Source organism: Ascaphus truei, chromosome 1, assembly GCF_040206685.1.
Source record: "Ascaphus truei isolate aAscTru1 chromosome 1, aAscTru1.hap1, whole genome shotgun sequence".
Taxonomy (NCBI): Eukaryota; Metazoa; Chordata; class Amphibia; order Anura; family Ascaphidae; genus Ascaphus; species Ascaphus truei.
This window is the reverse complement of record NC_134483.1, coordinates 129,739,072-129,766,800: the sequence shown is the minus strand read 5'-3', so window position 1 is coordinate 129,766,800 and position 27,729 is coordinate 129,739,072. Positions and strand designations below refer to the sequence as shown.

At 43.1% G+C, this 27,729-nt stretch overlaps 1 protein-coding gene across 11 annotated transcripts in view; it reads right to left on the bottom strand.

Moving 5' to 3' along the window:
* The window catches only part of CCDC171 (coiled-coil domain containing 171), a 279,688-nt gene that overhangs the window by 23,898 nt on the left and 228,061 nt on the right, over nucleotides 1-27,729 (bottom strand). For 8 of the 11 annotated variants that reach the window (XM_075594761.1, XM_075594743.1, XM_075594738.1 and 5 more), the window contains one exon: nucleotides 25,399-25,551. The exons of 1 other annotated variant lie outside the window; for it this stretch is intronic. In XM_075594761.1, the coding sequence (XP_075450876.1) occupies nucleotides 25,399-25,551 (153 nt within the window). Of the gene's footprint in view, nucleotides 1-25,174; nucleotides 25,275-25,398; nucleotides 25,552-27,729 lie in introns of all 11 variants that reach the window. 2 more of the 11 variants (XM_075594768.1, XM_075594769.1) reach the window with 2 other exon arrangements.

The window sequence follows — 27,729 nt, the reverse complement described above, 5'->3', positions numbered from 1 at the left end:
CAAGAGTCCTCTTTTAGAAAAAGAACGCTGATGGTGCTAGCTGTTATTTGAGGCAATAATCAGCACTGCTTCCCATTTGCTAGGCTAGCTATTAGTCAGCATCTAGAATGTATGTTTTCTGTAAATGTGAGAGTCCAATTATACATTCTGGATGAAGGATGAAGTTCTATTAGCTATAAACAAACAGAGTGTGCGGGCTTGGAATGCTGTCCTTATTGTTCTTGGCTGAGCTCAAGCATGCAGTTTAGGTTCAGACACCAAGAGCGATTCAACAAAAGTCTAATAATTAGTCCAGCAGATCCTGTGTGTGCCTCCAGAAGAGAAAGCACAGTTCATCCCATGGTTTATCTCACTGCTGCTCAATGAGGTGCCAAAGCTGGGTTTTCCCTGCAGTATGTAAGACTGTATAAATCCAACTTTGCAAAGGGATTCTTATCATACCTTAAAAGAAATGACATAGTGCTGGATACTCTAATTGAGTCTAGACTCCCAATGGTGGAAGGCATGTGACTTACCTGGACCAAGTAAGGTGAATGGAATAACTCGGATATCTTTAATTTGTATTATTCGCTTTCACACTTTTTATCTGCTATACTCCTATACCTTGCTTTGCAACCACATGGCAGATTCACAAAGCAAAGCTAGGGACTGGGCCTGTCAGATAAGCTAAAAAGTAAAAGTAAAAAAAAACTTTTCCAGGGGTTTTTCTGCAGAATTTGTATTATGCAGAAGGCTACTTTTTGAGGTAGCGCTTCAGAAAAAGCAATTGACTTCAAGCCCCATATTTTAATGACTGCAAAATGATTAACCTTTACAGTGCTTTTATGACGTACCTAGTATCAACAATTACATGACCGGAAGCAACGGAAGTCCGGTTGCACTCTGATGCCACCGGTCGCTAATGAGTTGTTTAGGTTAAAATGTGCAGCTTGGCTTGCAACTTTAAGGTGCGATGTTTGCACTGCCAAACCACACAAAAATGTAAAACTACTTGTAGCGATAAAAATCACTGTACTCACTAAGCATTATTCGACTGGTGGTGCAGATGGTGGCGCTGTTAGTGAGGAGCAGGTAGGTAGCTGGGTAACAGTTAGAAGGGGAAGCAGGGGCAATAGGGAGAGGCAGGCCAGTTCTGAGCTGACTCATCCCAATAGATTTGCCACGTTGAGTGAAGATATTGGGAGGGTCAGGGCAGAAATGGCAAGGCTGGGGAAGACTGATTCCTCTAGCAGCCAGGGGAATAGTTCCTCCACCCCAGAGGGGACTCAGGATGCTCAGATACAAAGAAAGATTGTGGTGGTAGGGGAATCCATTATTAGGAAGGTAGATAGGGCAATCTGTTGCCGTTAGAAGAAAAAAGGGGGGAAGGCGGTCACAGCAATAGAAGTCCAGCCCAGGAACAAGTAAAATTAAAATCAGCTTTAATATTACATGCTGTACATCACAGAAGGGGCACTCTGACGCGTTTCGTCCTTCTCCAGAACTTTATCAAAGAGTATACTACCCTTATCACACAGTGTGATAAGGGTAGTATACTCTTTGATAAAGTTCTGGAGAAGGACGAAACGCGTCAGAGTGCCCCTTCTGTGATGTACAGCATGTAATATTAAAGCTGATTTTAATTTTACTTGTTCCTGGGCTGGACTTCTATTGCTGTGACCGCCTTCCCCCCTTTTTTCTTCTACCTGCATTTGTTCTGGCTGGCGCACGCAGGCATTCACCATGGACTCCTAAGCCTGAAGGACTGACGTCATCCCCCCTCCACACGCGTGGACGCGCCGGAGCGCATCATCGGCTGAGAAGCAATACCGCTCCTCCTCTCTGCAGGAAACAGTGTGTACGGGTGAGCAGGCAGCGGTCCCCCTACGTGGACACCGTGTCGGCGTTTACCCAAGAAGGAAGACGCCGCAGCCATCCGCATCACGGGGAAAGCCACGCCAGAGGAAATCCTTCAGCAGTGTGGAACAGCTCACCGCAACCGCACGCAGGATACCTAAGACACCGGGCAGGGCAAGGGCAGCAGCTAGTGGCCTCAGGAGGTTCAAGAGTGAGGTGTCCCTGGACACTTCATTTCCTGCACCCGGTCACTATCGGCACAACGGGCCCCCCGCCCTGGGTGAGTCTAATCCTTATAATTTGAAGATTTTCATTGTGTCCTATGGTGAATTGCTACATATTTTTAGTGGATCGAGTTTTTTCCCTACACTCTATTATACTTGACTTTGGCAGCATCAGTTGTTTTGGGTTCACTCCCATATTTCTAGTACAATCTGTTGCCGTGACCGCATAAAACGAACAGTTTGTTGCCTCCCGGGTGCTCGGGTTTGGCACATTGTGGATCGGGTAGACAGATTGTTGGGAGGGGCTGGGATTGACCCGGCGGTCTTGGTACATGTTGGCACCAATGACAAAGTTAGAGAAAGATGGAGGGTGCTAAAAAAAATGATTTAAGGGATCTATGCCAAAAGTTAAGGCAAGGACCTCTGAAATACTACCAGTGCCATTCGCTACCGCAGTCAGAGATTAGGGAGGTTAATGCATGGCCAAGAAAGTGGTGTAGGATGGAGGGTTTTGGGATTTTAGAGCACTGGGATTCCTTTTCTGAGAGGTGCCATCTTTATGTAAGGGATGGATTGCACCTAATTGAAGAGGTATCTTCTGTGCTAGGGGGGAGAATGTTAAAAAGGTTGGAGGAGATTTTAAACTAGAATGGAGGGGGGAGGGGAATGAAACAGATAATGAACTAAATAGAATAGATGAGGAAACAAGGGGTTCTGTAGGTAGAATGGGGGCAAGTGTGAGTTTGACAAGCAGCGAGACACTCATAGTAAATACAGATAATACTAGAAAACTTCTAAAGACTAAACCAAGTTGGCGCAGAAAGGAAGGAGAAGATAATAGTACAGGCTGAAAAAACTTAAATGCATGCTTGCTAATGCAAGAAACCTGACAGATAAAATGGGGGAGTGTAAGAGATGTGTGCAGAGTTACGCAATGGAGACCGTTTAAAGTGAAACTTAAATTAGGCTTTATTGCCCTTGTCCCTTTAACACAACAAAACATTCAAAATAAGCAAAACAAAACCTATCCTACTTTGGAGAATATCTACACATGTAGTCCAGGCCTCTGTAACTGGGTGGTTAGCTAAGCTAATTACCAGCCCAAATATATATATACATATATACAGATATATATCAGTCCCATAAGAAAGTCTTATCTGTATCTTGTAGCTATAGGGGCAGTCCTCTCTGCTCTCCTTGTGTGCTCCAGCAATATCAGGATCCAGGTTTAAAAATCTTGTGCCCCTTTGTTTTGCTGTCAGCCTGCAGTCTCTTTGCAGCTCAAGACATCTATCCTTCCTGGGTCAGCCCCAATTATGAGACTAAGGAATCCCCCTCCTGTGTCTCACATGACACTATTCCACAGAGCTCTGATTAGGCAGGTGGAGCTGGTTGATTGCTGGTGTGCAATTAATCAGCACACTGCTGGATTAGAGGCAAGTTTCTTAACAGGGATAAGTTCCTGTTACAGGGAGCTTGAAATAATAGCTACAAGGGAGCAGTATGATATCATAGGCATTACTGAAACATGGTGGGATGAAACTCATGACTGGACAGTTAATTTAGAGGGTTAATCCCTTTTTCGGAAGGATCGAGCAAATAGAAGAGGAGGTGGAATATGTTTATATGTTAAACAGGATCTAAAACCTATTATAAGGGAAGATGTTTATGAAGGGAATTATGAAAATGTAGGGACCTTGTGGATAGAAATTAGCAGTGGAGGTAAAAGTATAAAGAAAATGTTTGTAGGGATATGCTATAAACCACCAAATATCTGTGAGACTGAGGATGCTAAAATACTTTTGCAAATGGAGAAGGCATCAAAACTAGGTCATGTTTGCATAATGGGTGATTTTAATTATCAAGACATAGACTGGGGCAATGAAATTGGCATTACAACAAAAGGAAACAGGTTTTTGGGGGTGCTTAAAGACAATTATATGACAAAAATTATTGAGGAACCAACCAGGAGAGGGGCAATACTGGATTTGGCAATATCAAACAATGTAGAAGTAATAGCAAATATTCAAGTCCTGGAACATTTGGGTAACAGTGATCATAACATGGTCTCATTTGAAATAAATTATCAAAAAACAGATTACTTGGGTTCAACAAAGACCTTAAACTTTAGAAAGGCAGATTTTAATAAACTGAGGACTAATCTGCAAGTAATACAATGGGATGATGCTTTTGCAGGGAAAAATGTAGAAGATAAATGGGCAGTCTTTAAAACATTGTTAGAAAAGCACACTTATCAGTGTAATAAGTATAAAAGAAATCAGTCAAAACCAATGTGGCTAAATAAACAGGTAGGGGAGGAAATGGAAAGGAAGAGGCAGGCGTTTGGATTCTTTAATCAGAAGGGACGGGGGCATCGTATCAGAATTATAAGGAATGTAACAAAATTTGCAAAAAGGGCAATTAAATTAGCAAAAATGGAGAATGAAAAAAGGATTGCAATAGAAAGTAAGATCAACCCTAAAAAGTTCTTTAAGTACCTAAATAACAAAAAAATTAGAAAACAAAATATAGGACCCTTTCAGTGTGAGATGGGCAGGCAGATTATTGGAGATAAGGGAAAAGCAGAGATATTAAACACATTATTTGCCTTTGTGTTTACCAGGGAAGAATCAATTTCAATTGTAATGCCACAGGAAGAAGCCACAACCTCCAAATTAATTAACAATTGGTTAACTGAGGAAGAAGTTTATAGGCAGCTTGAAAAAATTTAAGTAAATAAGGCACCTGGCCCTGATGGCATACATCCAAGAGTTCTCAAGGAGTTAAGTTCAGTAATAGCCAAACCATTACATTTAATATTCAAGGACTCCATTTCCACAGGCTCAGTACCACAAGATTGGCGTAAAGCAGATGTGGTGCCACTATTTAAAAAGGGAGCTAGATCACAACCGGGGAATTACAGACTTCAATAGAGGGGAAACTACTTGAAGGTTTAATACGGGATAATATTCAGGAATACCTAATGGAAAACAAAATTATTAGTAATAGTCAGCATGGATTTATGAAGGATAGATCCTAACCTTATTTGTTTATTTGATGAGGTAAGTAGGAATTTAGACCAGGGTAATGCAGTTGATGTGGTCTACTTAGATTTTGCAAAGTCTTTTGATACGGTTTCACACAAGAGGTTGGTGAACAAAATAAAGCAAATTGGACTCAGTAAAAATATATGCACCTGGATTGAAAACTTGTTGAAGGACAGACAACAGAGGGTTGTCATAAATGGAACTTTTTCAGGTTGGACTAAGGTCGTGAATAGAGTACCTCAGGGATCGGTACTGGGACCACTACTTTTTAACTTGTTTATTAATGACCTTGAGATTGGGATCGAGAGGAAAGTCTCCATCTTTGCTGATGATACTAAATTGTGTAAGGTAGTAGAATCAGAGCAGGATGCAATTTCTCTCCATAAGGACTTGGAGAGACTGGAAACTTGGGCAGGTAAATGACAGAAGAGGTTTAATATAGATAAATGTAAGGTTATGCATTTGGGAAGCAAGAATAAACAGGCGACTTACAAATGAAATGGGGATAAATTGGTTGAGAAGGATTTAGGAGTGCTTGTAGCCAGCAGGTTTAACAAAAGTGCCCAAAGTCGTCATGTAATAGCTGCAAAGGCAAACAAGATCTTATCTTGCATTAAACAGGCAATGGATGGAAGAGAAGAAAAACATAATTATGCCTCTTTACAAAGCATTAGTAAGACCACAACCTTGAATATGGAGTACAATTTTGGGCACCACTCCTTAGAAAAGACATTCTGGAACTAGAGAGAGTGCAGAGAAGAGCCACCAAATTAAAAAAGGGGATGGACATTCTAATTTATGAGGAGAGGCTAGCTAAATTAGATTTATTTACATTAGAAAAGAGGCATCTAAGAGGGGATATTATAACAAGATACTAATATTTTCAGGGACAATACAAGGAGCTTTCAAAAGAACTATTCATCCCAAGGGCAGTACAAAGGACTCGGGGGCAACCTTTAAGGTTGGATTAAAGGAGATTTCACCAGCAACAAAGGAAAGGGTTCTTTACAGTAAGGGCAGTTAAACTGTGGAATTCATTACCCATGGAGACTGTGATGGCAGATACAATAGATTTGTTTAAAAAAAAGGTTGGACATCTTTTTAGAAAGGAAAGGTATACAGGGATATACCAACTAAGTAAACATGGGAAGAATGTTGATCCAGGGAATAATCCGATTGCCAATTCTTGGAGTCAGGAAGGAATTTATTTTTTCCCTTATGAGATACCATTGGATTAGATGACACTGGAGTTTTTTGTTTGCCTTCCTCTGGATCAATAAGGAAGTATAGATATAGGATAAAGTATTTGTTGTCTAAATTTAGCATAGGTTGAACTTGATGGACGTATGTCTTTTTTCAACCTCATCTACTATGTAACTATAGTTGGAAGCCAAAGCACTACCTCAAAATAAATTTGCGCCCGTTTTGACGTGTGATGACCGTTTAATAAAAACGCAGAAATGCGTTTCAATGCGATTTGACCTGTTTCCATGTGGAAAGGCATTCTTCTACTTTAATAAATTGGCTTCCATAGTAGAATGTTACAACATGGTCAGCATTAGCAGTGAGTTCTGATAAGATCACCCTGGAAGAAATTGCTGCTTTAGAGTAGATATTTACCTAGAACAGTGTCCAAGCCGGCAAAATATGGAAGCAAAGGAGATAATATTTTGACTAGTATGAGAGATTTAAAAAATCATGATAGGAAATGCGCATGCGCGGCTGGTTGAGGATGGCTGCATAGACACACAGCTCCTCCAACCGCCGGCACAATAAAGCAATTAAACAATAGCAAAACCAGCATTTTTGAGAAAAAAAACATAGCGACGGCTGCCTAAACCCTTCCCAGTTAAGATAATCCACCCCAAAAAAGGATGGCAGCTACAAGACAAAAGACTCGCCGAAAGTCAGATGTCAGGGCCTACTTCACCGGCCAAAGCAAGGCAGGGACTGCAGAGATGTCAGCAGTATCTGACTCAGACTCAGCCCAGGATGCAGAGGGCTCCGGAGCGGCAGCAGAACAAACAAAAGTCATCAAAAAAGAAATATCAAGACTATTAATTGATCTCAAATCTTTCTTCAGAGGAGAGGTGGAGGGGCTCAGACATGATCTGGTACAGATAGGGACGAGGACCAACGACCTGGAGGAGCGTATGGACGTTAGCTCAACTGCCCACAAGGAGACAAACTCCCGGGTACAAGCGCTGGAACAGAGAGTGGCAGAGTTGGAAGCCAGACAAGAGGACGGGGAGAATAGAGATCGAAGAAATAACCTCAGAGTGAGGGGGATCCCAGAAGAAATTCTGGATCCAGAAGCTTTACTCTCCCGCTGGATGGCCTCAATATTACCAGGCAGCCCGGCCTCAGACTTTAGGATGGACAGATGCCATAGGGCCTTACGATCCAGACCCGTGCCCTCCAACCCCCCTAGGGATGTGATCCTCCGGCTCCACTACTTCTCTGTCAAAGAAGAGGTGAGCAGAATAGCCCGTGCCACCCCACACATTACCTTCGAGGGGATTACCCTGTTGATCTTCCAGGATCTGTCCCCGCTGACACTGGCCAGACGGAGAGCTGTGGGGCACATAACTAAGGCCCTAAGGGACAATGAGGTGCGCTACCGTTGGGCATTCCCATTCGCCCTAGTAGCCATCAAAAACGGCAGACCGCAGGTGCTCAAGCACCCCTCAGAAGGGGCAGCCTTCCTTAAAAAACTGGGTGTGCGGGGATCACAGGACAATGGAGCGGAGGGAGCCCAGCAGGGGAAGAGGACGGACTCCCCGACAGGAAAGCAGGGCACCTCTCCCACGCCGGAGAGGAGAATCAGCAAGGAGGGGGGCAGAGGGAAAAGCCCGTAAAGGAGAGACTCTATAAAGTTCAGGAGCTGCAGTTGCGCCCGTTGCGCAGTTTAAACACACCCTGCCACACAGGCTACACCAGACATCCCCCTACCGTGAGATTGCCGAGGTTCCGGAGTTGTCCCGAGTCCAAAGATGACGGCATTCAGCAGATGGCCGCAGCGCATGGGTCCCCAAAATGGCGGTTATGCACCTAATGGTGAGGAAGAAGGACGGAAGGGCGCGAGATTTCCAATGGCGGCGGGGGTTTCGGCGGGAAGATCTGCTCTGCCGGATGGACCCGCCCAGGGAGCCTCCCCCGATCCAGCCCTCTCGTCTCGGCAGTCCACCGCGGAATGAGATCAACACGCCCACACCGGTGACGTCATGGATCCCGCTATCACGAGAGTTGGAGGAGAGGCGCGGTGAAGAGCCCGGGCGGACGCCAGGATGACGTCAGATACGAGGCGACCGGCTAGGAGTACAGCGATCTCCTCTGGCGGGGGCACGCGAGCTCCTCCGCCGGGGAGGCGATCACAGGACAGGCGGAGTCCCGCAGAAAAGACTCAGCGGTGCAGAAGGAGGTTGCCTGGCCGCTCGAGGAGGGGACATGCACGGGCGGGAGGGGGGAGGGGGGGGGAGGAGGGGGGAGGAGGGGGGAGGGGGGGGGAGGGAGGGGAAGAGGTAGCACAGGCCCCCATCAGGGACAGGAGACAAAGGGGGGAAGACAGCATAGACAAGCCTAATAGCCATAAACAAAGCAGAGTACAGGGGCAAAGTACCATGTTCTGAGCAAGAATAGCATAGAGTAGATAGCGGACAAAAGAACATGAGTGAGAACAAAGGGGTACTGGAGCGGCGCAAGCGGAGGTCTCCCAGGAGAGATAACAGAAATGCGGCAACGAGGGACCCGGCAGGATCCTAGAGGGAGGGGGAGAGAGGGAGAGCACCCGAGCCCGGAAGCAGGGAAGAATGCATGAGGGGAGGTAGAAACGGTCAGCGGTTAAAAGGGCAGGCAGAGAACAGGGTGAAAAGTTGTAGTTGCAGTTTTAGATAAAAGGAAGAGTTCATGATTCGAGCTCAAGGTAGTTAAACGCTTAAGTTTGGATTAATAAGAGTTAATAAAATAGATAGAAGAGAAATTAGTTGTTAGGTTTTGTAACGCACAGAGCGGCCGGCGGGGAGGGGGGGCAGCCACCACTCTGCCTGCAGGCATGTGCGTCTTCGCCAGGAGGGGGGTCATATCCCACCTACCTGGTTCTGACCCGGAGATCTGTGGCGAGTTCTGGAAGCCACAGAGAGGGACCAAGGGGGAGGAGGGTCCAGGGAGAAAATCTCTCCTCCGGGCATTGAACCCGAGGTCTTCTAAGACCAATACGGTTCTCATGATGTATTTAGGTGTTTTATGTGTGTACTCTTCCCTCATGTTTTTTCCCTTTCCTTCTCCAGTCCCAACAGGCGGTGGGTTGAATAGGCGCTTCCGGAGTCTACACCACAGAGTCCATGAACAGAACATGTCCAGGGTCAGGGGTAAGATCAGACCGGCTTACATTCTAGGTCCACACAGACACTACTACATAAAATGGAGGTAATTTTCATCTCGCAGAACGCCAAAGGGCTCAACAGTCCACGTAAGCGGAGAGTCGCTTTCACTGAATTCAAGAGGAGAGGGGCTGACGTGGTCTTCCTACAGGAGACTCACTTCAGCTCGCGTAATAATCCAAAATTTCTTGACTCTAGCTTTCGTAAGTTCTTTTTAGCATCAGGGGCAGAGAAAAAGAAAGGTGTAGCTATTCTATTCCAAAATCACACCCCCTTCCAGGTTGAAAAGATTAAAAGGGACCCAAAGGGAAGGTATCTGGTGCTGGTCGGGCTCCTTAAACAGGTCAGAATGACATTAGCGTGTATATACGCTCCAAACGAGGGTCAGCTAGACTTCTACAACACATTCTTCCAGAAGCTGCAGGTATGGGCTGAGGGACAAATAATTCTAGGGGGCGACTTTAACACAGTCATGAATGCAAAGGTAGACAGATCTACGTCCCAAAAAAATAATAAGAAAGAAGGGAATAGCTCATTACTGAAAGGCCTTAAACAGACTAGCCTGGTGGACATATGGAGAGAGCAGCACCAGGGAGACCGCAGTTATTCATTCTACTCCCACCCACATGACAGCTACAGTAGGATTGACCACTTCTTTGTATCGGGCAGAATGGTCCCACAAATTTCCGACACAAACATACATGATATTACTTGGTCGGACCATGCATCGGTAGAGCTAAGATGCACCCAATTGAGTAATGCCAGCCCGGGAGCAAACTGGAAGCTAAATGAATCAATAATCAAAATACCGGAGACCCAAAACAAAGTGAAATCTGAAATATCAGAGTATTTCCGGATAAATAGTGGCAGTGTAGAATCCCAATCACTGCTATGGGAGGCTCATAAGGCCACGATTAGGGGGGTTTTAATCGGTATAGCGGCAAATAGGAAAAAGAAAAAGGAAGCCAAATTAGCCCAGCTGTATCACAGGTTACATGAGCTCTCTACTCTACATAACCAGACAGGTAGAGATGTTGATCTGAGGGAGTTGAAGGATGTTAGAATTCAGCTAAACCTCCTCCTTACTTCCCGAGCGGAGAAAGACATGAGTTGGACACAGAGGAAGTTCTATGAGAAAGCTAACAAACCGGACACTATGCTAGCCACCAGACTCCGTAATAGGAAACCAAATTTTAACATTCATTCTATTACGACCGCAGGAGGCCAGAGTTCCTCAAACCCTAAAGTCATAGTAGGGGAGTTTGCGAAATTCTACGAACAGCTGTACAATGGAGAGAAGGTAGTTCACAATGCTAGGACAAGTAGTAATCTACAGAAATTCCTAGCAGACGCAGCCTTGCCACAAGTAAACAGAAAGGAGCGAGAGGCTCTGCAACGAGACTTCACAAGGGAAGAACTAGAGGCGGTTGTAAAAAACTTAAAAGCATCAAAAGCCCCAGGCCCGGATGGGTTCTCCAATCTGTATTACAAAAAATTTATCGGAGTCTTAGCTCCACACATGCTCCAGCTGTTTAATGGAGTATTAGCAGGAGAGCCCTTTCCGGGACAGATGCTCCAGGCGTCAATCTCGGTAATTCATAAAGAGGACAAGGATCCTACTAGCTGCCAAAGTTACCGGCCAATATCATTAATTAACACAGATGTAAAAATCTACGCTAAATTGCTGGCCAATAGATTAAATGTAATCCTGCCGGGGCTCATCCACCCGGATCAAGTTGGCTTCATTAGAGGTAGACAAGCGGCCGACAACACTAGAAGAATTGTTGATATAATAGATTTCATGGGAGCCAACGAGATTCGGGGTGTGGCCCTAAGCTTAGACGCGGAAAAGGCCTTTGACAGGATTGATTGGCCATACCTGGAGTCCACGCTTGGCGCATTTGGGTTTGGAGGCAAATTCCAACAGGCTGTCAAAGCACTATATACGGCACCGTCAGCCAGAGTAGTTCACCAGGGATTCCCCTCGGAACTATTCCCAATTAAAAGTGGGACGAGGCAGGGATGTCCGCTTTCGCCCCTGCTATTCGCCTTATGCATCGAACCACTCGCAGCACAAATTCGGAGTAACGCTGATATCGCTGGGGTACAGATCCATTCGCAGGAGCACAAAGTGGCTCTGTACCCGGATGATATCATTCTAACCCTTGCCAAGCCGCTTATCTCGCTGCCTAATCTGTTCGAGCTTCTAGAGCGTTTTGCCCAGATCTCTGGCTTCAAAATAAATCAAACTAAATCAGAGGCCTTAAGCCTACACCTGCCAAAAGAAATGGAGAAGTTGATAGAACTCAACTTTGAGTTCAGATGGCGTCCATCCGCCATGAAATACCTAGGAGTGCAGATCACAAAAAAGGCGAGCTCCTTATATTCGGCGAACTATCCCAGACTGCTGAGGACTCTCAAAAAAGAGCTGCAGGAATGGAAGGCATATGGTATTTCTTGGTTGGGGAGGATCTATAGTGTCAAGATGAACATCCTTCCCCGAATTCTATACCTGTTCCAAACTCTCCCGGTTGCCGTGGTTAGAGCAGACATCGCAGGGCTCCAAAAGGCTATTTCCCAATTTATTTGGAAAGATAAAAAACCACGAATTAAAGGGAAAATTATGCAAAAATCCAAGGAAGCTGGTGGCCTGGCAGTCCCGAGCGTCTTGTCCTACTATAAAGCGGCACAATTGTGTCAAATCACGCAGTGGCATGGGGACCCGGGGCTCAGGAGGTGGGTGGCACTGGAGAAGGAGGTGTGCGCCCCGCTTGAGCTCAGGGACCTAATCTGGTACCCGAGGACACGGGTGAAGGATAAGCTCATCCCACTATCCTCTGTGCTCAACTCACTCTCGGTCTGGGAGGCTTCTAAAACTAGCTGCTCTCTGACCTCCAAACACACACTGATGGCTCCTTTATTTGGCAATCCGGACTTTGCTCCTGGGCTGACGGAAAAATGCTTCCCGCGCTGGCGGCAATTAGGGATTAGTCGGTTGAAGGACCTGGAGGATAAAAGCAAGATCAAATCTTTTGAACTATTACAGTCAGAAACGGGCGTACCTAACACTGATTTTATGAGGTACCTCCAGGTCCGGGCATTTTATAACGCACACCCGGTGAGACCACCGCTGACCAAATTCTATCCCCCTACTCCCCCCTCTTTTTCCTTGTCCTTAGATGTTGTCAGTCTGTCTGCGTCCTGTCCTGTGGTCCCCCCAATGTTCGTCCGTTACTTGTAAAGTTTCCCTGTAAGTTAGGTGTATACCTGATACAATTGACAACATCCTGCATTCCTTGACGTGTATGCACAAAAAACTAATAAAAACAATGTTTAAAAAAAAAAAAAAAAAAAATCATGATAGAATTTATAGGATAGTCTTGAGAAAGAAACAAACCATACATTTTTTTTTTTGTTTTTTAACTTTTATGATAAGGAGCCCACTAGAAATAGATAGAGTATATATCAGAAGAGTCAACTAGGCAGTTGCCCTCAAAATCTTCTACTATATTAAATGAAAATGACCTAGCTTGGCCTGGGAGAAAAAAGTTATGACACTATCCACAATTTCCGTTTTACAGCCGCTTGCCAGTTGTGTTACAGAAAGTTGAAGCGCAAACCCAAACCAAATTAAATAAAATCCAGTGACTTGCCAGTTGTACCTTATTCTAAGTCAATATTGTTTCCTACGGAAGAAAGGATCTTTTAAAATATAACCAATCCACTAAACAAGGAGTTACTATTTCCCTTCGCCCTTCCCCCCCTCATGAAATATATTTCTCTAGTTATTGGTGAGCAGATTTAACCATTATGGTACTTTACCACCTCACAGCATATCATTTGGTCTTTAAGAGTTTCTCCTGCAAATGTAAGACTGATTCCCTATATCACTGCTGCTTACATTTGATATAAGTACATGTTGTGATCTCCTATAACCATAATTGTCTTCAGAACATCATATAGGCAGTTCTTTAAATGCTAAAAAGCATAAATAGGAACACAAGAAAATGTTCAATGTTCCATGCTTAATAGCCAATCATTATTGGCAGTTCAGGGTTTTTCACTCCACTGAAAAACAAATATTAGCCGGAACAAAATGCTCTGGTGGGAAAGCATTATATCAGTTTGTCATAACACTAACAGGGAAATTATGCTGAAAAGAAAATGCAAACAGAAGAAACGGTCTAATTATCATAAGTCTTACTTATTTGAGTGTGTAAATACCTGCCCTTAACAAGCTCCCCTACCGAGAAAGCAGTTTGTTACGTAACATTCAAATATTAAAACTACGTATTAAGGTATTGCATTTTAAACTAAACACTGCATTTGCTATTTCACCAGCTCAAGGAAAAAGGAAGTTTTAAAACTTTTGTACATGAATACATAAATATTTTTTTGAACTGTTTCCTTATTTCCCTAGGTTGCAAATAAATGGCAAATATTTCCTGACAGCCAATGAAACTGTCAAGAAAAATTCACCGCTATAAAAAGAGGGCGCTAAAACCAACATGCAACATGCAGTTTCAAATTGAGTTCAAGAAATTAAAATTAAGCCGCTTGTCACTCAAACTTTATGAATCCAATTTCAATGTGCTTTCATTTTCTGTGACTCTCTTTGACATGTAGCGGGTAAGGCTTGAGAGTTACAATGCCAGCATTAGTGTCCCAGCGTCTGAGGCTTGTGAACTGAAAAAATATTTTGCACAAAATGGTATTGCTTCTGGCAGCTTCTCTTCCCAAATAAAAAAAAAAGAAAGTTGTCAGGCACAGGGACTGTGTAGCGTTGCAGAGTTTCAAACTGGTGGCTGGCCTCCAAGGTTAGCTAATAACGGCTGACATGCTCTGGAATCTCGGGGACTAAGTCAACATTGTTTTCACAGCTGTAATTAAGCCACCTAATCAGAAGCACATTTTGACGGGACAGTTTTTGGAAGCCAGATATTACAATTCCTTATGCCTGGAGCGCAGTGGCTCATGAGAGGTCCTTATTTCATTTCAGGTTACAAAAAAAAAAGAGAGAGGGAGGTAGTAAAATGAAAAGACTATTAATGGAAAAAGAGGGGGGAAAAACCCCCTTGAGTGTCGTGTGTTGAAATGAAGCAGGCCTGTGTGTTCAGGCTTCGTCTGGGTTAGCTTCCCAATCCCACCCTCCTTCTCAGGCTCTCTGCCGAGTCCCCCATGTCTCCAGTGGCAGCTGCACACAGTAAGATGAAGGGTCCCAGCCAAAATCAACAGATGAGCTGGTCTGAACTGGCTCTCTGTGTGTTCTGATTGTAAATTGTGCTGGTGATGATTAGAGAACTCTAACACAGGATGTCGACTCTTTAAAATGGTCCAGAGAAAATATATATATATTTCTTTTCTTTCCTGGGATGAGGACATTTCTGTAAGCCTTTTTTTTACCCTCCATCCCTCTTTTCATTGCGGTTTTGGTATATACTTCGGTGTCTATAACTTTCAGATGATTTGAAACATATATTAAAGTAAATGCGTTTTGTTATTTATTTTGTTTAAAGAGCAACATTTCACAACTCGGGTTGACTGGAATTCCTCCTTTGACATGGCCTTGTGCATGTGGCGCCTGCCAATGGAACCTATTCCTAATGCTGTGCAAATGTAGGAGTTGTCACCGCTGGCTTACCAGTCCACCATAGAAATGTAACTGTAATACACCATGCTCAAGTGTGAAGAAAATCTTACATTGGGAAAAAGTGTGTGGGGTCATAAGAAGGTTCAGGAGGGCAACAGTTCACTAGATGAAGTGTAATGTGCAAGCTTTCGAAGTATGTTTACATGAAAAGCAAGATTACAGTCCGTTAAAGAGCTACCCAGACACATCCAATGTATGTAACTGTTAACCAATAGCTTAGCTTAATAAATAATGCTCAAGGACATCATAATGTGCTCTGCTCTCCATAAACAAACTGTATGAACCAGTTGACTAGACAGGATAAAACTCTTTTATTAAGGTAAAGCTTTGAATATGAAGTTAGTGTTGTTGTTTTTTTTTTTTTTAAGTACCAGTCCACCGCTCCAGTATAATACCTATTCTTTTGGCTTTATTCATTAAGCGCAATCGCAGGAAAACTGCCATTGACTTGAGTCTCTGCTTAATGAACAAGGCACACTGGAGCTTTGTGTGCTATTATGTTATCAGAAGACATGGCTTGTATAAATCAGAATGGAGAGTAATTTGTAATCTCATATCAGAGGCAGCAGGAGCCAAACTGTATTCCTGTTAGCTACTGCTGCGAGTTCACCTACAGAAAACATGCCTATTGATTTGGGATCACAAGCTTTTCACATAAAGAAGTACTGTAGTGTCATGTAAGCATAACACACTGCTTTCCACAAAACCCAGTATTAGTTTAGTGGGACTTCCTTCATTTCATAGGAATTTGTGTATTACTACTTATCTGTACATGAGTCTGTCAAAATACTTGATGGGGTAAAAATTGATGTCACGCCGGTCCGCCGACAGATCAGGAGGATCTGCAGTTCTAAAGGAACTTGCCCTCATGGCAAAAGATTTAGGCTGCAGTGCCACAAGTGTCGACTGGGCAGTAAGTGGAAAAGATTACAACCCCCATAAGACCCTTCCACGGGGACACTCCCACTTCCTGGGCTGATATAATTTAAACCCAGGAAGGAGTTCAATTCAATGCGTTGCAATTCACCTAGTTGCATGGTGCACACTCCTGTCTCCTGCATCCAAGTTACTCTGCCTATGTTTGACCCGGACCAGGCTCTGGACCTTGATTCTGCCTTAAACCCTTTAACTAAGTATGAAGTGTATGATTAACACACACATTCCCAATAACCTCAAACCCCAATACCCACATCACATATATATATATATTTATGTCAAAATGAGTGCTACGGAGCGTGGCAAATGTATACAACAAAAGACAGGGGAGCCCAATGCTACAATTCAATTGACAAAACATATATGGTAATAAGTATAACGTTTAAGTACTTCCATAATAATATTTTCTTGGTTATTTAGTTAAAGCCTTTGGCCAAAGCGTCATAAGCCTGCATACCAAACGTCAAGGTATAACCAAATTTTCAGGTCCTAACACTAACTTTATACTTATTACAATATATGTTTTGTCAATTGGATGTAGCATTGGGCTCCCCTGTCTTTTGTTGTATGAAGTGTATGACTCAGACCGGATTTTGGACTCGCCTCTGCCTAATCCCTTCTCTTTTGATGGTGTCTGCACAAGTATGACTCGGACTAGTATTGGACTTGCATGTGCTCACTCCCTTATTACTACGCAAAAACTGTACCGTCTCTGACCTCGGATTCCCTTAGTCTTCCCAATTGCCTCACCCCTATTGGCTACTACGCTCCCGGCTTGTAAATAAACCTGTATATATTGTACTCCTCTCCATTCCTGAGTGTTTTTCTCCTCCTCGGGTTCTCAGAATTGACTGCTATCAACAACGGGAAGTAAAATGTACTGATGAGTTCTCTTACATGTATGTAAAAGAATGAGATAAAAAGCTCAGCAAATTTACAATGTGACATCAAGAATATTCCCTAATTCAAGGAATTATATTAATTTGGAATCAACAATTCTGATTTAACAAGACAGTACTCTACTATTGGTCGATAATGTAATCAGTGTGAGACAAAGTTTAGTTCTGCAGGACCTTTGCAGCTAATAGACTTTTACACTACCATTTTTGTGTGACTCTTATCACTTGTATTTCAGCTCGAGTACATAAATCCAATGATTCATAAAAAAACATAATACTGTAGTATATATAGTGAACGATAATTTACTAAGTGGAAGACATTCTGGCTTAGTGCACAAAATCTTGGTAATCAATGGGACCTTCCTAAAAATATTAAACAGTGGGGGAAGCCGCACTAAAAGGAATACATTGTAAAAGTGTATATACTATATGGGGATGTTCACAGACTCCAGCAGAACAAAAACTGCCCAAATTACTCTGCTTTGTCATTCTTCTTGTTACAGGTACCCCGTTCTCCTGAAGGTCCCCTTAGTGACCGAAACATTGGGTACTAGAATGGAATGTATTCAACTTCATAAATCCTAATTCACTATATGTACGTTGCTCGTCTCTTATGTGTCCTTGGAGTTTTGTATTTTGCCTACATCACAATTTGTCTAAAGGAAGTTCCTACATCTTTCAACTCGGATTTATATGATTACACACTAATACAATTCTGCAGAAGAAAGTAGAAATAATGTACAATACATATCCTAAGGTAATCTTAACCCTCACCTCTTCTCATCAACATTTTTACAAAGGTTAAAAAATAGTTAGTACGATCAAACACTTACAGGTGCGCCGACGAGTATTCTAAAACTTGCCTTAAACTTGCCTTGGAAAATCTGGGGCTATCACCAACAAGATCCAGGTACATGCTGGGTACATGCTGCAAACATTTCAGTGACATTTCTGCAGAGACTAATGGCCCATCAGAATAACACAGCAGGGGTCCCTGGCTGTCCCATTCAGTTTGAATGGGACTACCAGGGATCCCCGCTGTTAATCCGACGGGCCATTAGTCTGACTGCAGAAATGTCACTGAAATGATGCAGCATGTACCCAGCATGTACCCAGCATGTACTTGGGTCTTGTTTGTGATTGCCCCAGATTTGTTTTAGAATACTCGTCGGCACTACAGTAAACCTATATTATATATATATATATATATATATATATATATATATATATATATATATATATATATATATATATATATATTCACCACGATCACCTCAATTTTACATTCATATCTTACATACCTGCAGAGACAGATGAAAAATGATCAACATCATTAATCCGATTATGTTCTATTTTTCTATGTGTTAGATGGAAGGATAGAATGAACTTGAACACTGTTCATTATAAGCAGAATTGTAATCAAACTACTATTCTCTAAACTTTAGTTACAGTTTTCATGCAATTCACTGCCTAAATAAAACATATGTAAAAAATTAATTTATTCATATAAAGCAAAATCGGTATGGGGTCTGCTAACCAAGAAGACTGTATTGATATCATGCAGCATGTCAGCAATTTACTACAGCTCAACCCCGTTACAGCCCGGTCCTCGGGTGGCACCCGATCCAACCGCGCTATAACCGGGGTTGCGATCGGGGGGAGGAGGGAGGAGGGGAGAGCAGGGAGGAGGGGGGAAGAAGGGGGAAGAGGTGGAGTGAGGCACCGGCAGCGATCCTCGCACCAGGCGTTGGCCTCATGTTACTGAGGGTGGGCCCGGCGGAGGGGGTGACGCGCAGCGATGCCAGCCCCTCCCACAGATCATCGCTGCCCAGGTAGATGCCAGTTGGCAGGGTCTGTGTACACCTCGAGGAACGGGCGCACAGTGTCCAGTCTCCTCCGCGCCCAGCTGACCCCATCAAGCATGTCCACCTTCTGCCCGGCTGCCCCCAGCACCAGCTGGTTCAGCACCAGCCCGGCGGGCAGCCCGCGCGCCCGGTAAAGCCCCAGCAAGTGGTTTCCCATTAGGCATAGGTCTCCGTGGTATCCCAGCAGCCGGCACATGTTCTGCATCACGTCGAGCACCCACGGGTCTTGGAAGACGCGGAAGCTTTTCTGCTGAGCCCCAGCGAGGTCCGGGGACAGAGAGGGGCAGCGGCAGGGTAACGGTCCTCCACCACCTTCACCCCGCACAAATCTAGCTACAGCATGTGCGCGAGGGTGGCGGAGAGGCGCTGGTGGTGAGCGTGGGAGTGCAGGGTGAGGGAGAGTCGCTGGGCCCAGCAGCTGGAGGTAGCCATGGAGGATACCCAACATGCGCAGCTTGCCCTGGTCATCCTGGGGAGAGAGATGGCCAACGAGTGCAAGCTCCTCGACCCCTCCAACTCCCGCACCAATCCCCCCCCCCAGCATCCCTACGATGCCCCAACAGCTGACACCAAAGGTAGGGGAGGGGGCTGTGTGTGAGTGTGTGCAGAGTGGGCTGTGAGTGTGTGCAGTGCAGTGTGTGCAGTATGCTGTGAGTGTGTGCAGTGTGCTGTGAGTGTGTGCAGTGTGCTGTGTGTGTATGCAGTGTGCTGTGTGTGCAAAAAAAAAAACCTATTTTTTTTTATTCAGGGTCCACGCTCAAACCTCGTTATAAGGTTTTACTGTTTCATCAACAGCGGAGAAAAAGGTATCAAAATACTGCTCGTCTAACTTATCTTATTTCTTAATACAATTAAACATTAAGGGGCTTATGTACTAATCATTGCAAACAGATTGACCGGTTCCCTTATTTTGGGGCTTTTCCTATGCCCCCACTGTTCTTCTAAACTTTTCGTCTTACTCCTCTCGTTCTTTCCTCTCCTCCTTCCCCTCTTCCCCCCCCTCCCAGCGACTGCAAAGCCCCCTACGTATAAACAATTCCGGAAAACATCCAGTAAGATATAAAGACCCCTCCAGTGGGAGAGGAGGAGTCCCAGTCCCTCAATTTACTGACACCAAATATGGCTAACTCCACCTCTATAAAAATGATCTCATTAAATGTTAAGGGGTCCCAGACCAACAGAAAAAGGAGATTGGCGCTCCAGGAACTTAAAAGATCAAAAGGAGATATTGTGTTCCTACAAGAGACTCATTTTGATGTCCGCGACCCCCCTAACACATTCAGGAGGGTTTACCCCCAAGCATTCTATTCTTCGTTCAGCAGTAAAAAGAGAGGGGTGGCAATCTTAATCAGACAGGGTGTTCCCTTCTGTGTGGAAAAAACAATCACCGGAAGGGAGATTCCTTGTAATCCATGGTTCTCTTTCAGGTGCGGCTGTTAGTTTAATCAATCTCTACTCGCCAAACGAGAATCAGCTAGATTTCCTGAAATCAGTATTGGAAACGATTGAACCCAAATTTCTGGTCTCTCTCATAGTAGGAGGAGATCTAAATATGGTCTATAACCCTGAGGTGGATAGATCCTCAGCCCCGGGTCAGTCTCACACGAGCCATATGCAGAAAATAGCAAAACAATTTAGAAACATAATAAAAGATTTTTCCCTAACGGACGTTTGGAGAGCACAACACCAGGGCCAGAGGGACTATACTTTTTATTCCCCGCGTCCCCCTCAAGAATAGATTACTTATTTATAACAAAAAATATTCTCCAGGCTACCTCGTATACTAGTATTGGGCACATCACCTGGTCGGACCATGCACCAATTGATCTCACTCTCACCCTCCCCTTTGTCAAAAATTATACTTTCTGTTGGAGGCTGAACGACTCACTTCTGAACCACCCTGAAATAGAGAACAGAATCAAGCAAGCCCTAAAAGAATTTTTCAATATTAACAAGGACTCAGTTTCCTCCCCGGCGATGCTTTGTGAAGCCCATAAGGCCACAATCACGGGTGATTTATTTCCATTGCATCCCATAGGAAAAAAGCCAAGATAAAAATAATCAAAGAACTAACCAGGAAAATTTAAAATCTTGAACAATTACATAAAACTTATCCAACAAACAAATTGTACAAATCCCTGATTGCTGCCAGATCAGAACTAATGCAAATTAAATTAGAGGAGGTTGAGAAAGCCCTGAAATGGACCAATCAAAGATACTATGACAAGGGAAACAAGGCTGACAAACTATTAGCTAATAAGCTAAGGGGCGTTCGGGTGAGATCACAAATAACGGCAATTAAAGATAAAAAGGGTAATACAGTATTGTATACGACGAGAAAATAATCGCGCAAGAATTTACCAAATTCTATACAAAATTATATAACCTGAATTCCTCTAGAGGATCTTCACAGCCACAAAACTCTGAGGCTATAACTAAGTATTTAGAAGACTGTAATCTCCCCCATCTGACCGAAGATGAATCAAAGGCTTTAAACAGAAAGATTACTCAAACCAAACTAGCTGAAGCGGTTAAAGCACTAAAAGTATCTAAGTCCCCTGGCCATGATGGATTCACCAACGTCTACTATAAAAAAAATTCTAGCGATACCCTCTCCATTCCTACTGGAGATGTATAACTCTTTTTTAGAAGGGAAACCAATCCCCTCAACCATGTCAACTGCGAATTTGGCCATTATTCACAAAGAGAGTAAAGACCCTATGCAATGTGGTAACTATCGTCCGGTCTCTTCTAAATAACGATCTAAAATTATACAGCAAAATCTTGGCGAACAGGTTAAATCCTATTTTGCCGAGATTGATCCACATAGACCAGGTTGGGTTTGTGTCGGGTAGATAGGCTTCAGATAACACTCGGAAAATAATAAATATAGTGGATCATGTCCATCTCACTAGAACCAGAGCTATCCTTCTAAGCCTAGATGCGGAGAAGGCGTTCGATCGAATAGACTGGGTTTTCTTAGATAAAACATTGCAGAAATTCGGATTTAAGAACGCGTTCCTAGAAGGAGTACGAGCACTATACCAAAACCCGACGGCTTTAGTTAAGCTACCAGGGAATGGGTTGGACCCCATAAAAATTAAGAATGGCACAAGACAGGGTTGCCCATTGTCCTCTCTTCTATTCGCGCTAACGATTGAACCATTAGCCGCGAATATATGAGCAAATGAAAATATACGGGGTATAGTAATTGGAAAAACAAATGACAAAGTTTCTCTTTTTGCAGATGATATTATTTTAACACTAGCGAGCCCCCAGACTTCTCTTCACAATCTTCAAAAAGATTTTTGGGAAAATCTCTGGGTATAAAATCAATAATGATAAGTCAGAGGCCCTAAACTTTAATCTCCCAGACCCTGAGGTTAAACTGTTAAAAATGAATTTCAACTACAGATGGAGTTCCTCTCATATTAAATATTTGGGAGTAAATATGACTAGGAACTACCACTCTCTATATAAAAGCAAATATCCACCCTTATGCAATAAGATCAAAAAAGATTTGGCAAGCTGGGAAGGATTCCAGTTGATCGGGAGAATAATATCAGTCAAAATGAATATACCCCCAAGGTTATTATATCACTTCCAGACTCTCCCGGTCCGGGTACCTGGATCTGAATTAAAAAAACTTACAAAATAAAATAATCCACTAAATTTGGCAGGGCTAAAGGCTAAGGACAGCCAGATCAGTTATGGTCACGTCAAAAATAAGAGGGGTTATGGGTGTCCCAGATGTCTCAAAGTACTACCAGATGGCCCAATTACAGCAAGTGGTGGTCTGGAATGCCGACCCAGCCAAATATTGCTGGTTAGCCATAGAATGTCAGCATGCTAGAAAGTCTTCTCTGCCGCTGTCCTTATGGGCCTTGGAAAAAAAGGAGAAACAGGTGAAACAGTTCGAACTGGGACCGATGAGATGTACATGGGAGGTATGGACCAAGTCTAAGAACAAATTTAAACTTATATCAACCACATCACAACTTATTCCACTTTTTAACAATCCAAATTTTCCCACAGGTTGTGATACCAAACAATTTGATCAATTCAAAGCTAAAGATATTAGGACAATTGCCGACTTATTAGATAACGGGAAAGTCCTTAGTTTTCATGAGCTACAAACCAGATATGAGACCCCAGATCTCTCAATACATTGAGTTACCTCTCGTTTTCAAGTATGTCTTAGGAAGAGTTATGATGACAAATAATACATGGCTACAAATACATAGTTACATTAAGTGAACAAGGTATACATTATATACAAGATGTTGAATGCAGTTAGAGATAATATATATTATAGGCGTATGTAACAGTTACAGACCAGAAAAAAATGTGAGACAGCTTTAGTTTTGAACGAACTTAGACTGGTGGTGGCTGTGAGAGTCTCCGGTATATTGTTCCAGTTTTGGGGTGCACGGTAAGAGAAGGAGGAGAGGCCAGAAACTTTGCTGAACCTTGGGACAATGAACAGTCTTTTGGAGTCAGATCTCAGATGATTAGTGCTGCATGTGGTAGGGGTGAGGAGCTTGTTCAGGTAGATGGGTAGCTTGCCCAGAAAGTATTTGAAGGAAAGACAGGAGAGATGAACTTGTGCCTAGACTCTACTGATGACCAATCTAGTTATTTGAGCATTTCACAGTGATGTGTGTTGTAGTTGCATTGGAGAACAAAACGGCATATTGAATTGTAGAAGGTATCAAGTTTGCAAAGGTGGGTTTGGGGTACCGAGCCGTATACTATATCCCCATAGTCGATAATTGGCATTAGCATCTGCTGTGCGTTACGCTTTCTGACCAGCAGAGTTAGGGAGGATTTGTTCCTGTAAAGTACACCTAGTTTGGCATAGCTTTTGGATGTCAGGGTATCAATGTGCATCCCAAATATTACATGGGAGTCAAACCATATGCCTAAGTATTTAAAACTAGTAACAGGAGTTAGGGTGTTATTATCGTTGGTTCTGATCTGGAGAGTAGAGGCAAAACTACACTTTATCCCCAAGGAATCAAACAGAGGTTTTGCTAAATGCGTAGGTTGATTCTGAAATGGAGTGGCGTTGTCCAAGGGATCCTGTAAAGCAGGGGTGCGCAAACTGGGGGGCGTGAGATTTTCTGGGGGATGGAGGGGGGCACGGCACTTACAGAGGACCCATGCTCATCCTCAAAGCATTTAAATTAAATGCTGGGGGATCGCGCGCGAGGCCTCTGTAAGTTCCCTTACCTTGTCTCCGACGGCTTCTGGCAACGTGTCATTACGTTGTGACATCATAAACACCGGTGACAAGAAAAGGGGGGAAATCAGGGTGGGCGCAGACTAAAAAGTTGGAGCACCCCTGCTGTAAAGCACCCCCAAGTATCTCCATAACAACAGAGTCGATCCGCGGTACATGGAAATGAACAGGGAGTGAACATGTGTGTACCACGGGGAACAGTGGCGGTGAGACAGGGGGATCTCCCTTGGATATGAAATACTCATTCTTTGTGCCGATTTGAAAGCACTCTACTTGTGAGTGGGATTTATCCCTTTATATTTTCTAACCTTGATTATTAAAGTAATCTGCACCACTGAGTGGTGTGTTTGTAATTTTCTAACCCACTATAAAACATCCTTCTATTGTGTTTTATTTGCCGGGCAATCAAAATTTAAAACGTCCCTGAACTTGTAATCTAACTACAAGGAACTGAAAGAACTGTGGGAACTGACCAATAACTAATCAACAAAAGTATTCCTTCCTGTAAGGAGTTCTCCAAGCATTTTGACACTTAACACTCAGACAGTGTTCCTCTTCCTTTTCGTCCATGTCACATCATTATCCAGTGAGCGCACACAGCTGTGGTCTCAAAGCAAAGCAAATAATTTAAGGACATGAGCATTCAGAGACTGAAACTGTTCTCAACTATAGTTGTATAAATATATACAGTGATGTGTATCTTCAAGATCATGAGGAGGGTAGGGAAGAAAAACATGAATCAATTACAGGCAAAGTGATAAAGGTCTTAATTCTCTTTTATGGACATACTTGGATGCATACGATAGTTTATGTCTGTGGGATGTCTGCATGACACAAACACATCTGCATTCAATAAGCCCCTCTGGGACAAATCTAGAGGATCACCTTATTAGCCTTACATGAACTTAAATAAAAGGAGCTGGGATTTCAGAATTGAGATGACTCATAAAATTGTACCTTAACCTCACACTCAAAGCACAACATGTTTTCGCCATCCTAGACAGTCATGGTGGATATTTAACAGTTTCCTACAAAGGGTAAGCACATGCCCTAATTATACCATGTTGGTTTTACGCATAATTAATAACATTCTTACATGGACTGCATCTGTAGACGTTTGCATGCTTCAATTGTGGGCCAACTCAACTGTCAACTGCGGTGCCAAGATACAAGAAATCATCAGGTTTTGTTTTCTGCTTTGTAAACAGAATAAAAATATCTTAACACCAAATGCAGTTGTTATATTTACAACATGTTTTTACCCCATGTTTTGGCCCAAGACCTTGTCAGTCAAAGATCTTTGGTGTGAAAGCAACTTACCGAAGGCAAGCTTTCCTTTTCACGCAGGCATGCAGTTTGGAGTTCAGATTTGAGGGCTGCAATGTGCATTTGGTGGGATGATATTTCTCTTTCCAGTGTAGTAGCTTTGGAGCATGCAAGCTGATAGACATCCATGAAACTTCTAATCATATTCTGTAACAAAACCAAGTCAGAAAAAAAAAGATTACCCAGTCTATGCATAGGTAATTTGATATAGTTCCAACAGGATAAAATCTACATTTCTTTTTATATCTCCATTGCAGCTAATAATCGACCTGCAGTGCCCTTGGAGATATATATATTATATATATATTCTATTGCCATTAATAATGTGGCAAAGCTGTTGACACAAAGAGGAAATATATAGGAAATATTATGCAGAGACAAAATTTGATACTTTAATAAGTAAACCATACTCCTATTGCACCTTCCCAAACTTACAGCTCATGCACACATGCGAAAACTGGAACCTGAAAGCACTGATGTGAAGAAGATAAAAATACCATTCCTTCGTTCAGTATAGCGCTGGCATTCAGTCAACACCAAACCTCAATAAAAAGGTTGCAGATTCAAATGTCCAAGGTGAAGTTATAGCTTTGCTTGAGGTTACATCCTTAAAACGTATGCTTCATTTGATTGTGTGCCCTTTGGCTTTACTATTTCTGAAAAGTTTCTGATCAATTCATAAGTTTGCACCACAAAGGGTTAAATGCAAGCCCTAGATTTTAATGTTTTCAACATGTACTGCAAATAAGCATATTGTATTTGTTAAGAAAATGCAGGAGAAAATTAAGCTGTAAACGTCTGAAAGTAAATACAGCAAACCAATTGCTGTATAACAGCACAAAAAGTAATGGGTTCATCATTGAGATTTAATGGAGGAATGCCCCCAGCCCCCTCAGACATAATCACGTATTCCGTAATCTGTTTTTGCGCTGCTGGTAATTATATCTGTTATGAATACTAGAACAGTTACGATTAATTGACATTGTTAAGACAAGATCAACATGTTTTATGATCGCTTCCTGGTTTTATTAAGTGGAATCTTTTGTGAGCTTTTAACATTAGACAGTTTGGAAAGAAATCGACTAGGATATAAATGTACTACAGTATAAATATTTGTCAGTCAATATTTACTTCTATGTCCCTTCGTGGCAGTACTAGTATGTGTCAATAAGGTTATGGACATACCCACACGAGAGCAGCACATTCTGTGGGGGATATAGTATACTAATATAATGGTAAGAATAAGCATAAAATATCCTTTTGATTTACTTATTCCCTTTGTTTCTCTTTTTGAGTGTGCGGGTTCCCGCTTTTTTTTTTATACTGTGGGGGATATACAGTATACCACCCAAAACTTTGCCAATGCTGGTATATCCATTTCATATTTTATGCAAGCTGATAACAATGTAACCACTATGCATAAATATTCTCTAACAGGCACTTAAGGAACTTTGTCAATTTCCATTGAGAGGGTCCACTTCGATAATTTCCATTGAGAGGGTTCCTTAAAAGTACTTTGAACCCCTGATCCTAGGCTCGGGCAATTTATACCTGGTAGCCTGCCTTCTTTGGATGGACGAAAACTTGAATAAGACAAACGGACTTGGGAGATTCAGCTCCTTGAATTGGCTGCTTGAAAGGCTGAGTGCCTGGAGCACGGAATACTCTGCTAATTTAGAGAAAACAAACAACTGCCTGCCAAAGCAAGTGACAAGAGATATCCCCGTCTTTGGTCCTGGCGTGGACGCTTTTTGTGCCTCAAAAGAGAATGTTGAAACCAATGTAGAACAAATGAATGCTTTCAGAGAATTATCAAAAATATCTCAGACTTGCTTGTTTCAATACAGATGCAATGGCCGTTATCCGACCATTTCTCGAATTGGTTTTCGTGATCTCCCCGAGATCCTTTCAACATTTGCCGCGACAGACTAATGGCACATTGGATTAACACAGCAGGGGTCCCTGCTGTGTTAATCCTACTGGGGTCTACCTGTCTGTAAGAGATGCGCAGTAAGAGAGAGACTGAATCAGTCACTCTACCTGTGCGCCTCTAACAGGTGATCGCAGGGGCATAATTTAATTTTAACAGTGTTGTAGCAGGGGTCCCCGGAGCTGAGCCGCATTGATTTCAGGTCCGGAGACCCCCTACTTCCGGAGTTACAGGCCCCGTTATGGGGTGCCGGTATCCCTGCCATGTTAAAATCCTGTGGGTCACGTGACCGTGGGAGTTTAACATTGCAGGAGATACCGGCACCTCATAACGGGGCCTGTATCTCGGGAAGCAGGGGTCCACAAGGCTGAAATCAACTTTGGTCAGCTCAGAAG